At 36.6% G+C, this 14,706-nt stretch overlaps 1 protein-coding gene across 1 annotated transcript; it reads left to right on the top strand.

Moving 5' to 3' along the window:
* The first annotated feature begins 11,224 nt into the window (after window positions 1-11,224).
* Window positions 11,225-12,904, top strand: SMIM30 (small integral membrane protein 30). Its single transcript, XM_032401734.1, has 3 exons — window positions 11,225-11,279; window positions 11,643-11,733; window positions 12,179-12,904. Exon 3 carries the CDS (start codon window positions 12,224-12,226, stop codon window positions 12,401-12,403), a length of 180 nt encoding a protein of 59 aa, XP_032257625.1. The 5' UTR covers window positions 11,225-11,279; window positions 11,643-11,733; window positions 12,179-12,223; the 3' UTR covers window positions 12,404-12,904.
* The last annotated feature ends 1,802 nt before the right edge of the window (window positions 12,905-14,706 follow it).

Raw genomic sequence — 14,706 nt, forward strand, 5'->3', positions numbered from 1 at the left:
AGAAATGTTTTAAAAATAAATAAATAAATTTAAACATTATATAACTTTGGTTTGTTAATTAATGGCCCAAAATTTTTTTCCACATTCTTATTAATAATTTTAAAGTAAATACTGATTCAATCAAATGTACATCATTTCTTTCGATCTTTGCTTAACATTTATTGATGCTGTGATTCAAAAGTCTAGTTCTAAATTCAATTATGGTTGTCATAAGCTAAGAAAGAAAATGCTGCTCAAAGATAAATAGATCCAAAAAGATGAAGCACATTATTGGCTGAATTTATTAAATCATGACATTCATTTTACAATCCTTTGAGTGATTAGTACTATATTCAATCCATGGTTTTTTGGTAAGAATCTTTGAAGTTTAACTGAGCTAAAATTGGGTAGTACTATATGTTTATGCACTTAACCAGACATACAAACACTAAAATAAACTCTTGTATGTTGAAAATGAAATAATAAATATGGGCACTGTGGTCGACTCCCATTCTTCCCTAAAATAGTCGGGGGACAGGTGCCTGGGTGGCTCAGTCATCAAGAGTCTGCCTTCGGCTCAGGTCATGATCCAGGGTCCTTGGATCAAGCCCCACATCAGGCTCCCTGCTCAGTGGGGAACCTGCTTCTCCCTCTCCCTCTGCTTCTCTCCCTGCTCATGCTCTCTCTCTCTCTATCTCTCTGTCTCAAATGAATAAATAAAAACTTTAAAAAATAAATAAAATAAAATAAAATAGGGGACTCTTCAGAGCACATCACTATCTAACATGTGGGCAGTATAGGGCACCAGTGTAAAACCACAAGGTAAATTTGTACTGCTTTTTATCTAGGAGAAAATAATTATAAGAAGATTTTGAGTATTTTCTTATCAAACTCCCTAGCAGTCCAGGTAGAAAATCTCTTACCTAAACAACAGATTCCAGGGAATTGTGTAGAAAAGAAGATACCACAAATATAACCTATATCTTTTTTCAGGTTTTGCTTCCCTGAGTAGCTAAGCACCTAGGCAATATAATAAATAGTATCAACATGTTTCCAGTTCTATACACTGCACATATTTTGGTACCTACATGCTCAAAAGTCAAAAGGACTTTTATGTTCAATGTTTAAGGGATTAACGCACTCAGAAATTAAATAAAAATAGTTAATTTCCCAGAAAAGCACAATATGAAATTTAGAACAATAAGAAATATGAAAATTTACTTTGGTCTAAGATTTAAACATCCAGAAATGTACAGTACAATGACTTGACATTCACAAGTCTGTTAAGATCATTCTGACTGTCGGCAGGAAGCATTTTGTAGGTATTCCATAATGAGTCCATTTTCAGGACACATCACAAAAAACTTGATTAAGTTTATATCTTAATCCTCAGACTATAAACCTTTGTTAGTCTAAATAAAACATACAGAACCAATTTTTCATCTGTTCACTTTAGCCTACATGATCGTTTATGAAATAGTATCAGTTACACAATGATGACAAATATGGACAATATTAACAATATATCATGTATATTTATGTACTATAAATGTTAACAAATTATTAACAAAGGTTTCCTTTTCAGAAATAGAAAAATAGTCCATTTTTTCCTTCCAATTTGAAAGAAAGAAAGAAATACTAAGAATAATGCTTTCAGAAAGATAAATAGCAGTGTCTCAGAGACTTGAAACAAACCCGTGTAATAAGCACCAGACAACTAGCGTAGACTTGGGGGTCATGGGAGGAGGAGATAAGAGAATCAGAGAATGTCAAGTTCCCAGTAAACGTGCAAGGATATCCACTAAGCCAATCGTCCTTTTGAAGTCTGAATCCTTTCTACAACATCATGCCAAGTATTCATTAAGCCAACCTATTCTGATCAAGAGTTCACTGCTCACCAAGGCAGCCAATTCCCTCTTATAACATTAGAAAGCTTTTCCTTATATGGTGCTAAAACGTGCCTCTGTGTCACTTTCACCTACTGACCATCCTACACAAGTCCAGTTCTTTTCTTTTAGTACCTCTCCTATGGAATGAATCATCAAAACCAGTAGTTAGTCTCACTGAGTTTCAACTATGTTCTTCAACTAATGATTCTAGTCTTATCACAGTCCTGGTTAACATCCAGTTTGTTAACCTTTTTCTGAAAGTGGAGAATCCAGGACACCTGGGTGGCTCAATCAGTTAAGCATCTGCCTTCGGGTCCTGGGATCAAGACCCACATTGGGATTCTTGCTCAGCGGGGAGCCTGCTTCTCCCTCTGCCTACCGCTCCCCCTGCTTGTGTGCTCTCTCTCTCTTCTCTCTCTTTCTGACAAATAAATAAATAAAATCTGAAAGAAGAAAGAAAGAGAGAAGACAATCCATAAAAGAACATCATATTGCTAGGTATGGCCAAAATGGAAAGAGCAAATCAGAACTTATCTTCCCCATTCTAGGTACTACACATCTATTCCTGCAATCCAAGATTACACTCAGTTTTCATGGCTATGTCACACATATTGATTCAAACTGGGCTCTATGTTGACTAAAACTATAAAGTCTTAGTTGTTAATTTACTCAATATATATTTATGGAATGCTGCTACAAGAATATTATAATATTAGGGACGGTAAGAAAAATCAATGAGATATAACTGAAACACGTAAGACCCTGGCCCAAGCCCCAGTTTATCCAGATGTAGCTGTGTGGCAAGAATACTTATTAGAGCTACTCAATTTTCGTAACAGAATAACTATCTTGCTTGCTGGTCTCAGTTCCAAAGCATATGGATGGGCCTTCAGCCAGCAATTTAGAATACCAGCACTCCAGGTTACCTAGCTCCCTTCCAAGTACCTACTGAGAGAAGAAATGTTTAGGGAAAATAGGTCCAAGGCCTTATAAACTCAATCCTCGGTTAATGTTGAATCACCGGAAAGCTACATATTAGCAACTCACCACACAACACCCTTCTGATCACCTTCAGTGAGTTGCATTTAATGCTTTGTCCTAATCTTTAACAGAAGACTGTTCTAAGATGTAACCGTGTGAAACTCACAACTGCATGGTTATGTTTTAAAACTGAGGATATTGTCCATTTTATTACTCAGAGTTCCTTTCACTCTTTGCTTTTTCTGAGGAATGGGATATTTCTACATTTCTAAATGTAGAAATAAGCAGAATGGTTTTATACATTTTTTAAAATAAGTTTTCGAGAAAGATAAGTCTATAAGAAATGAGAAAAAATAGGGCGCCTGGGTGGCTCAGTCGTTAGGCGTCTGCCTTCGGCTCAGGTCATGATCCCAGGGTCCTGGGATCGAGTCCCACATCGGGCTCCCTGTTCGGCGGGAAGCCTGCTTCTCCCTCTCCCACTCCTCCGCTTCTGTTCCTGCTCTCGCTGTGTCTCTCTCTGTCAAATAAATAAATAAAATCTTTAAAAAAAAAAAAAAAAAAAGAAAAGAAAAAATGCTATTTGATATATGCACAAGAGGCAAGAAATATTTGTATTTTTTGTTTCATTGATAACTGAAAAGGGGTCCATGAGAGCAAGACAGACAATTCTAACTGGGTCTTATTAAATATTGTTCATTAAGTTAAAGATCATTATTCAGTTGTCCTTATGTTTCCTCTTCCCAAACAATCAGCCTCAGTAAATTATTTTCCCCAATGAAAAAGGTTCTAAGACCAGATGATCCTAAATATTATCTGGAGAACTTGTTTTAGAAATTTGTATTTTTATATAAACTCCCTATGTAACTGGAAAGTGGACCACAGAAGACATTTTGAGAACACTCTTCCAGGACCGATTTTTGGATCACTTTAATTAACTCTGCCACTCATCCCTGGGCTCTCTGCTGTCTTTCCAGATCCCTTTTAAAGCCTGGTGACCAGAGGTAGGTAAAATATTTTTACCAAGGGTCCTACTAAACCACAGCAGATAAAAGGATTGTGTCTGTGCTCTTATACAGCACACCACATTCACTTTTATACATCCTAGTGTTGATAGGAATGCTCACAAAAGCAGGGCTTCACTATGACTGTCAGATTGAGGTCAGCTACTTATTTTGACTCCCCTGAGAAATGAGAGCTTAAAATGCATGAAAACAGGTCCAAATCACAATCAAATGAAACTGTGAATAGCATTGCATGGGACTTTTTCCTCAATTGAACCAGCTGCAATCATTTTTTTAAATAACTTATTCTACTTTTAAAATAAAGAATTTTCCCTTGAAGAGAAAATCTGCCAACCTCCTTGAATAAAATCATTCTTCCAGAAAGTAAGATTATTTTGTGATATTTTTTTATGAAGAATTTTAATTCTAATAATACTATTTTTAGAATATCTACAGACAAGTAGCCTGTTGGCACAATGGACTCACAGATTTATAAACAATCAAAATATTATAGGCAAGAGTAAAGAAATTTTATTGTTGCTCTCCAGTTCACCATTTCATAGATACATAATTCATTCCATGACATAGCGACTGATGTTATACCATAAAGCTCTCAACCTGGACCATCTATATGATTTAGCAAAAGAAATAGGTTTAAAAACTAAAAGTGACCAATCACAATATGTCAACTGAAAATTCCCAATAAATGTCTACATAAAAGGTTCAGGTACTCATTCAAGTTTCCAAGCTCAGTTCAAAGTCACCACTTCCCAGCTATTGCTTACTATAAAAATTCCAGCCCTATACATTCTATCATGTATAAATTGACTCTAGATAAAGGCATTATCAAATGAACAAGTTGAGATATCCAAAGAAGAAATTCAGGGTCTGAAAAATGAATGATTTACTCAGAAAATTGCCAGATAGAAATTTTCTAAGTCTACATTCAAGGGAAATCAAGCTAAGACCAATTAGGGCATGATTCATTCTCCTATGTTATTTGCATTTTCTATCTGGTACTTTTTAATTTTATAAATTTTATGCTGTTGCCATAGTTACCAGCTCTTAATCATAATGAACACCTGGTCTATACAGAGGAATTAATATTTCCTCATGAACTGCATATACTAAATTGTTAATAACTTCTCTATACTTTGACAGTGACTAGTTTAAGTGTCTGACCTATAAGCAAAGATTTTCAAAAGGTTCTTTTCACTCTCTTTTCTTTCTTTTTGAGTTTTATATATTATATGGACTTCAGTGGTTTTATGATAGTTGAGATTTGCTAAAGCATCACAATCTATATTCTCTGACATGTCATAGTTATACCTATCACTAAGTGTGTTTCTCAGCCTGGGTTAGACATACTTTAATTAAAAAAAAAAAACTTTTGTGTACATATTTATTAAAACTAAGTCAAAATCAATTGACAAATAAGGCAAATACTGGTACTCACTCATTCACCAAACTAGGTCCTAGAGAAAAGTATACAAACACCAACAACTCCTCAATAACTCACCATGGTTAGGTTTCCTAAGCAACACTAGAGCACCTTATTTCAAAGAAAATTAAAATGGTGTTTGGTCCTGCAGACATTTTCCATATAAAAGCATATAGGTTTGTACATCAACTATACTTTAATTACAAATTTCTTAGGGTCACCTGGGTGGCTCAGTCGGTTAAGTGTTTGACTCTTGATTTCAGCTCAGGTAATGATCTCAGGATTGTGAGATGGATCCATGCCCAGTGCAGAGCGTGCTTAAGATTCTCTCTCAAAAAAAAAAAAAAAAAAGATTCCCTCTCTCCCTCTCCCTCTGCCCCTCCTCACCTTTCTCTCTCTCTCTTTCTCTCTCTCTCTCTACTTTCTCTCCCTCTCTCTCTTCCTCCCCCCACATAAAAAAATTTTTTTTAAGCACATGAGCAATGATTTTTTTTCTTGTTTTGTTTTTTGTAAAGATTTTATTTATTCATTTGACAGAAAGAGACAAAGCGAGAGAAGGAACACAAGCAGGGGGAGTGGGAGAGGAAGAAGCAGGCTCCTGGTCGAGCAGTGAGCCCGATGCGGGGCTTGATCCCAGAACCCTGGGATCATGACCTGAGCCAAAGGCAGATGCTTAACGACTGAGCCACCCAAGAGCCGAGCAATGATTAATAGTATAGACTTTGTCAGATTTCCTAGGTCCATATCCTGACTACAACCCACTAGTTACATAATCTTGGATAAATTACTTAACTATGTCTCAGTTTCCTCATCTGTAACAAGGTATGATAATAATATCTGCTTCAGATAACTATTTTAAGGAATAAAATATTTGAATATTTTAAGAAGTTAGGTAATTTGTACAAACTCACAGAATTAGTAAGTGGAGAGATAAATTTTGGGCCATCCAATGGCATCTCCAAAGACAATGTTCTTAATCAGTCTGTTATCATGGTGAATAAAGTGCTATATAAAGAGATAACCTTATAACTTTTCAAAACTATAAATTCGTCTCATCCAAGAATTCTTAACCTACTCCTGGAAGCCTAGCAGTGTAGGTAAAATTTGAATCTGCCAGTATCTGTGGGGGGTTCCTCACTTCCCTGGACACCACAGACTTGTGTGTATAATTGATTCCCACAGATTACGGAGGTTCTCTGGTGGAAGTGAGGGCCACATCCATAATGGGCTCTAGATGGTGCCTGGAACCATGTCAACAATGACATCTGCAGCTTGCCCATATACCTCTGTAAGATGCTGGCACCAGTTTAGCCTCAACAGGTGTTTTTTCTGCAGCAGCTGAACAGCTCTAGAAAGTGCAGCTTATCCCATCCTGTTAGCCTAATGATTAGTTAGCTCTAATGTAATGATCACAGTAATAAATGTCTTATTGTTGATAGGAAATACTGACCAGCTCTGGGTTGGTCTTTTTTAATTGCGAGGCTCCAATAAAATGTCTCTCTTCACCTGGCTTGTCTTAATTACTAAAGAGAAAATCTGGATTTTTATGAATTCCCTGACACACACACTGCAAAATCCTGATGTCAGCCCATCCTGCTGCTTCTTCTGATGGATCCCAGAAATGCCTTCATTTGGGGCCTAGCAATGACTCACTTCTAATCCTTATAAGCAGGACCACTTTTCCATTCTTCTCTGAAACCATTTCTTGGTAACAACTGACTTGGTAAATTTTGCCCTCCACTGGTCAGATTAGTGACTAAAATAATGTTCTTTGTCTCTGAATATGACTGGCTACCAGTGGTCTCTATTTTAGTGAAGGATGGTGTAGGCTTAGCTTCTCTTGAACCGAAAGACTAAATTCTGGATTTGATAACCCTAGATACTTAATGCTAAAGAGGAACTATATAGAAGCCTGCAGGAGCATTCAGACAGCTGGACCCAATATAATGAACTGATGATGTAACACCAGCTAGGTGGAGAATATGTTTTAAACATAAATATAACCCCCAAGAGGTATGAAATAGTTAAATAGAAAATGCCATCAAGGCAACAACTGGATGGTTTTGTTTTGTTTTTTTTATCACAACTACCACAGATTTAGAGTAAGAGGAAAATGTTTCTAGTCAGCCCTCAACCCAAAGCCTACGGGGCCTAAAATGTGCCTGCACCCAAAGATTCCACAAGCATTTGCTATTTACTATGCAGAAGAGCACATTCACAATGGAGAGAGACCACATCGTAGAGACCTCATATTTCGTGGATTTGATTAATAGCAAATAGTAGCAAATTAAATAGTTAATATTCAATGAGGGCTTACTACATGCCAGCTACTAATTCCAGGAACTAATTCATTTAATCCTCCTACTATACATAATAAGTGGGTACTACTATACCCAATTTTATAGATAGATAAGCTGAGTCTTAGAAAGGTTTCATATTGTCATACAGCTAGTAAGCAGCAGAAGTAGAATTCCAACCAAGCAGTCTGACCCAGAAACCTTAACTTTTAATCACTAGCCAGCGATATAGAAATACAATTAAAGGGGGAATTGAGGAGTATTGATCTCTGGTCACTTTTTCGGTCACTGAAAATATTTCATTTAATCTTCTCAAAACATATTTTGTAAAAGGAAACTGAGCCTCAAAGAGAGTAAATAAATACCCAAATCCACAAAGCCACCAAGGAAAAAACTAATATTCCTTAAACTATAGCATACTAGCTCTCTGCAGCTTAAAGACTAAGCTGAGTGGCAGATATAAAAGCAGAAATCTCATTTCAATCTACATATCAGTGCTGTTATAAGAAAGTGACCAGTGGAACCTGTCTGGTAGAGATGCTGACAGGAAAAAGAAAAGAATCTGTAAATAAAGCATAAGCAGCATATTTTTAAAAAGCATAAACCCAGCATATTTAAAGGAAAAGGATCTAAATCATTAAGACACTGCAGTGTTGGGGTGTTTGTCTATATGTTTGTGTGTGTATATACACACACACGTGTGTGTGAACTCTTTGCTGTTTGGTTTCATTTCATTCTCAACTACACCCTTCATTTTGTTCATGAAATCTGGAGTGGTTCTCAACTAGGAACAACTAAAGAGTATTTAGCAATGTGTGAGAGCAGCTGGTTGTCCTCGTGACTGGGGGATCCTACTGGCATCTACTGGGCATGGGATAGGGATGCTAAACATACTGCAGTATTGTGTCTGCACAGCAAAGCACTGTCTCACCAAAAATGCCAATATTGTTCATCCAACATTAAGCGGTATTTAAAGAAAACCTTTCCAGTATTGTTAAGGAAAGAATACATGATCCAGGTAGATTTAACCAACATTTGTTGTCAAAATCCTGATGCTTCAAGTGGAGAGGAAGTAAGTAGGGACCATTATAGACAGGTTCCTGAACAAAGTACGTTCTTGTTTTAGATGCTACTGTATCTTATATATACATAAATGTAAATTCTTGTTAATAATACTATGGGGAAATATGTAAGACCAAATTTTGAATGAAAACTCAAAGTAAGCTCAGTCTAGATCATCAAGTATCTTCATACTTTAGCCCAGAAGCTGATTTCCTACATATAAGGTAGTTTCTACCATGAACAGTATAAAGGTAAGTAAATATTAATCAAATTGTAGTCTTATAGTAATATTCATTCATTCACAAAATACCTTCGAAGTATCTACCATGCTAGACACTGTTCTAGTAGCTAGGAACTCAGTATGAATAAGACAGGAATATTTCCTGCCCTTCATGGAATTTTCACTTTACTGTATTTGTTTACCTACTACACATATAAACAAATACATAATATAATTGCAGTTAATGATAGACACTATGAAGAAAAAATAAGGCAAGAAAATGGATAGACAGCAATGGAAGAGATATCTTTTGTGAGGTGCTCAGGGAAGAAGGTGACATTTAAGCAGAACCTTGAGAAAACAGCCATTAAGAAGTCGGTAGGAAAAGTATTACTGGCAGAGACAAAAGCAAGGGCAAATTCAATAGGAAACAACAAAATTTGCATGTTTAAGAAATAGCAAACAGGTGAATGTGATTGGAATGGAATAAGCATGGGTGAGTGATGGATTGACATCAGAGAAGCAGAGAGGCCAGAATGTATAGAGCTTTGTGAGTCTAGATAAAGAGTGTGGACTTCAGCTTAATGTGTTGAAACTGGAGAGTTTTAAGCAAAGGAATAAGTGATTAATTTTTTTTAATCACTAGGGTAGTAAGAAAAAACTGAGAAATAGGATACCATACAACTTGGATACTAGGACTGGGATAAGGCACACAAAAGCATATATAGCAATACCTTTATTAAATTGCCTGAGTGGGGTGGGTGCTAGTTAGAGAAAGCTAACCAAATTTATTTTAAAACTACTTGGGCCCAAAACACCCCTGCACAAACTTCTGCCACTCTATTTCAGATGAGTCAGGTCATTAAGTGACATCTTAATATTTTAAAGAAAAAACATTTTACCATCCACAGACTCTTCAAACTTCAAACCATTATCTTCAAAGTTGACACACCTAGAAACAAGCCTGTAATAACACTAACTTTAAAGTAGTCTCTGCTAACTTTAGCTACCAAATAAACATAAAGGGAAAAATAAAATCCCCAAAATGTTCACACTAAAATACAAGAGAATATTTTGTAATATATTTCAAATATACTTGATTAGAAAGGTACAAAACTAAAAGTTCAAAGCAAATGAGGCAAAGACAGAACTTTGTTAAAACAATCAAGTTTAAAGAAGCAACGCTAACAATATTATTGTGTAGTTATCCTCAGACTTCAATATGCAAAAGACCTTGGTTGGGTTTTTTTGGCACTTCTTTGTCTCATGAAATCTTGTTGGCACATGTATTTATTCAAATAATTACGATTAGCCAACTTTATTGCTGGGTGCCTGTTAGGAGACAATAATATAAAGCTTTGCTGTCAGTCTAGAGAGATTAGTAACATTTATGAAAAAAGATAAGGTACAAGATTACATGCTAATTATGGGCACTGAGCTGAATGTACCTGCTCTTTCTGAGAGACTGATTCTGACAGGGCAGTGACTTTATCCCTAACCCACATCACTAATAACTTACAATCTGAGGGTGTCAAATAAACTGTCGAATCTGTAAATGAGAATTCAGAAAACTGGGTGACTAGGCAAAGTTTCATTTAAAGACTTCACAGATATTGGACTTCAAGAGTGCCTTTCAGAAAGGGTTGACTTATACATGCAAATAATTCACTTAATATTTAAAAGTAATAATTTCACATCTTTTCATAAATATTTGGGGGCAGATAGGGTGGGTATCATAAAAACATGACTGAGAAGAAATCACTAAGTGTACCATACACACACTGCACTCTTGAACTAATGGGGATTCTCACAACTCCAGAACCCGAATAAAAGAGATCTTCCTTCAAACCATTTTTCCTAAACTTTGTGTTTCCCTACAAATGGTTTTAACATTTTCCAAAATGTCTAATTAAACGTGTTTTCCCCATTGCTTAAAAGGAATGAACAAAACGTCATAAGGCACATTTGGAAGATGGTGACAGGGGATTCCCTGCTTCCGAATGTTGGAAGCCGCTAGTTTAAAAAGAATCCGAAACAGATGGCTGTGCCCGGGTGGTATCTTCCCGCTGTTGTGTCTTCATTTCAGTCGAAGAAAAGACATAACTATTTGTGTGTCTTAAAACCTTAAATAGGGTAAAAATCACTTGCTGTCATTTCTTTAACTCATTTTTGAGAGAGCGTTTGTACAATTACACTAAAACACTTTACCGGTAAAATGTTGGGCCGTGTGAGGAAGCCCCTCAAGCTTGCTCCTCCTCTTCTCCTGTGCAGCGTGCCCGTCACTCTCTCAGCCAGTTACAGGGGAGCGCTCCGGCGCATCCTGGGAGTCGTCGGCAGCGTGGATTGTGGGAAGTGTAGTTTGGAGACCCCGCCCTCTTCGCCATTCCTCTAATGGCTGCTTCCGGGAAGGTAATGTACGATCTCCGCTCCAAAGGATACTTAAGATTGCCTCGGTGTATTTGTAAAACAGGGGTCATATTTGCACCTCGCCGGGACAAAGCAGGGATTCTTTTTAAAATCTTAATATCAAGTCATGGCACGAACTTGTCTCTGGGTTCGATTTATTTTTAGGTTTTCCTGTGCGGACAAACTGACCAACTTTAAGTCTAGTTCCCCTGCTTGAACAAACTGTTTTCTCTAGTTATTATCCATTCCTCTCTCTTCCGTACGACCTCTTCGCTCTGCACTGACTCTGGCTGTCTCCTTAATAATAATAATGCTGCTGATGGTGATGGTGAGTAGTTCTTAAATCCTACCCTCTTCTGATAATAGGCTCTGTCACGTGGAACCTCTTAGCCTCAGCGATCCGGAACTCCAGGAAGGGACTATTTCGAATCAGAATTATACGTAAATCCTTTTTTTGGTAAGTTTTACTAATTCCCCACAACTTCACAGATTTACATGTTGCGTGACTTTTGCCAGATTTGTCTGCATTTCCTGGATGGGAGAAATCCTAAGAAAATGTAATTTTTACTCACTAAGGTATTTTAAGTTTACGAGTGTCTTGTGTGTTTTCTCTTTGTTCTTAATTATGTTCTGTTCATTTGCTTAGTTGATTCACATGGTGTTGGCATGATAGAGTGCGGAAAAATTGCTGGAGTCAAGGAATTATCATGAAAAGGGGAGATTAGCCTCAAATGACCATCTTTAAATACCTTTTATAAACTTAACCTGTCTTTTCTACCATTAAATGAGGAGATGGGTCTGAAACTTAAATTTAAAAGGTGTGTGGATTGTTATTTATGTATCCATACTGAAATGGTGGGAATTTTTAATGATTCCTTTCTGTTTCCATGTTTGATTTCTAGAAACCTTCAGCCCTCAAGAACCAGATACCTGAAGATCCCAACATCATGACCTCAGTTTCAACACAATTGCTCTTGGTCCTCATTTCACTGCTTTTGGTGTTGCCTGTTGTTGAAGCAGTAGAAGCTGGAGATGCAATCGCTCTCTTGTTAGGTGTGGCTCTCAGCATTACAGGCATTTGTGCTTGTTTGGGGGTATATGCACGAAAGAGGAATGGACAAATGTGATTTTGATGGGCCTTGTGCATCAAACCTTGCCTGGAAAACCTTTGTGTTAAGAGGTTAAAAACTGAGCTTTAATGTCTAAAAGTTCCCAAGAACTAGGGTATTTTCACATTCTTGTCTCCCTGTAAGTGGGAACAAATTAATAATATGTTAAATGGGAAAAAAAAAGTTTTCTTCACAACAAATAATGCACTGAAAAAAGCAGTCTATAATTCATATATGCTAGTTAGAGGGTCAAAGAAGTCAGATGACTGAAATTTACATATTATTTCATAGTTTCTCAGAATCTCAAAGTGCATGAAATAGGAAGAAGGAAACCCTTGCCCAAAATCCTAGGAAATTGCCAATTCCTCTATCACTGAGGAGTCTTTTCTCCATATTTTTATTAGATTTTTGTTTTGTTAACTCCCAACTTAATATCAAATACAGTCAGAAATTAAAATTTTTATTTCTTGGGGGAGATAAGAAAAATGTATTCAATGTATCTAATGTTAAAATGGAGACAATATTTAATGTAAAAAAATATATTGACATTGAAATGGAGAAATTTAATGTTAAAAAAAACCTTTGTATTAACTGAGTAACATCTCTATGGTGAGAAGTACTATATTAAATATAAACCCATTATGTTGTAAGTTAATGTGTGATGTTCATTTCTGTTTATTTCAGGTTGTTTTTATCTTTGTATGTACTTTTATGTCAGCTTAGTGGCAGAATGCCTTACCTTAAGTGATCACACTAGCTTATAGAAACACTATCAGTGATAAGTGAGAAATGGGCAGTATCAAGGTAGAAGTCCCTGGTAGAGAATCCACAGATACAGAAGGAAAAGGTAATGGCCTATACTGATTTACACACTAACCAGATGAAACATACCCTCTCTGATCTTACTCAAAGTGTCCTCAAACCAGCAATATCATCTGGGGACTTGTTAGAAATGCAGAATCTCAGACCCTGTCCCGACCAGTCGGATCAGAATCTGCATTTGTTTCAAGAGCCCAGGATCATTTGTGTGCATATTCAAGTTTGAGACTGTTTTAAACTGTTTGAACTCAAGAATCACCTGAAGGACTTGGAAAAACTTTCAGATTCCCAAATCTTTCTCCTAGTTGCATTGTGGTAATTTTAGGTTGGGCCCTGGAATTCTATGTGATTCTTTTGATTCTGTAGATACAAGCCAGCAGAGAATAGTCTGAGTAAATCAAACTACATGAGGGTCCTACTGGAAGCAGATAATCAAGTTTTTTACTGAAATAATGCGTTATCCAATCTTGCTCTCCAGGTGACATTGGGGGTCTTAATTTTGATTAGAAAACAGGCAGTAGCAACCTAAAACCCTGTTTTATAGTGCAATCCTGCAAGTGAACTCACCTGGCTTGCATGAAGGGGTCGGGTGGAAGGTACAAGAAGTGAGGGACAGCCATGCTATACAGACAGAAACTAAATAGATCTGTTTTTGTCGTAGCTGTTTTATTTTTTCATAAGAGAATGCACTAACATTTTTTGTTCAGATAAATTGACAGTTACACATTGTGTAATTAATAGAACTTAATTTTACATGCCTTTTTTTTTGCAAGGTGGAAAAAGGAATGCAGATTGTAGAACAGTTTATCTTAGCTCATAAACCAGCCCACTGATCCTGGCATAGAGAGGCTGCTGATTCTTCCTTATACAACTGGACTTTTTCATTGGCATTGGGAGAAATCAAACTTCTTAAAGTACATTTTAAATCCCAGCGCGTTAGTCATTTAGTCACCTCCAGGTACTATTTTTAAAATGATTGAAATAAGACTACAGGCAAACATTCTTTAATGAACAATGTATTTCCAGAAGTGCCTAGAAGGAATTAGAAAACTGCCCTTTTCTTATTTTTCCCTTAAAAGTAGAGAATTATTAAGAGGTAGCATTCAGGAATTTTGACAGAATGAGGAATACCTTCTCTATTTTTAGGTTCTTTTTTACCTAGGTTGGATTATATGGCTTAGCCTGAAAAGAACAAACTTTTAACAGTGGCTCTTAATCTTTTTAGGGCCACCAGCTCCTTTGAGAATCTGATGAAAACCATGGTCCTTTTCCTTTGAAAAATGCACATACATGCTGGCATTTCTTCGATTAATTTCAAGTAGTGCACAGAGCTGAAGCCCATCAAGAAATCCCAAATTAAAAATTACTGTGCTTGTCTTTTTTTTTCTTTTTTTGAGATTCTTTCAAATTCTGGAACTTCTTGATTTGCTCTGATGGATAACATCTGCTGTGGAGCAGTTATAGGAGGAATGAGATTGACATATGTCCCTCAAGTGCCAGCA

Source organism: Phoca vitulina, unplaced genomic scaffold (genome assembly GCF_004348235.1).
Source record: "Phoca vitulina isolate PV1807 unplaced genomic scaffold, GSC_HSeal_1.0 scaffold4, whole genome shotgun sequence".
NCBI lineage: Eukaryota > Metazoa > Chordata > Mammalia > Carnivora > Phocidae > Phoca > Phoca vitulina.

What these genes read in the sequence shown, in the direction of transcription:
- SMIM30 (XM_032401734.1), top strand. Translation starts at nt 12,224, where the DNA reads ATGACCTCAGTTTCAACACAATTGCTCTTGGTCCTCATTTCACTGCTT.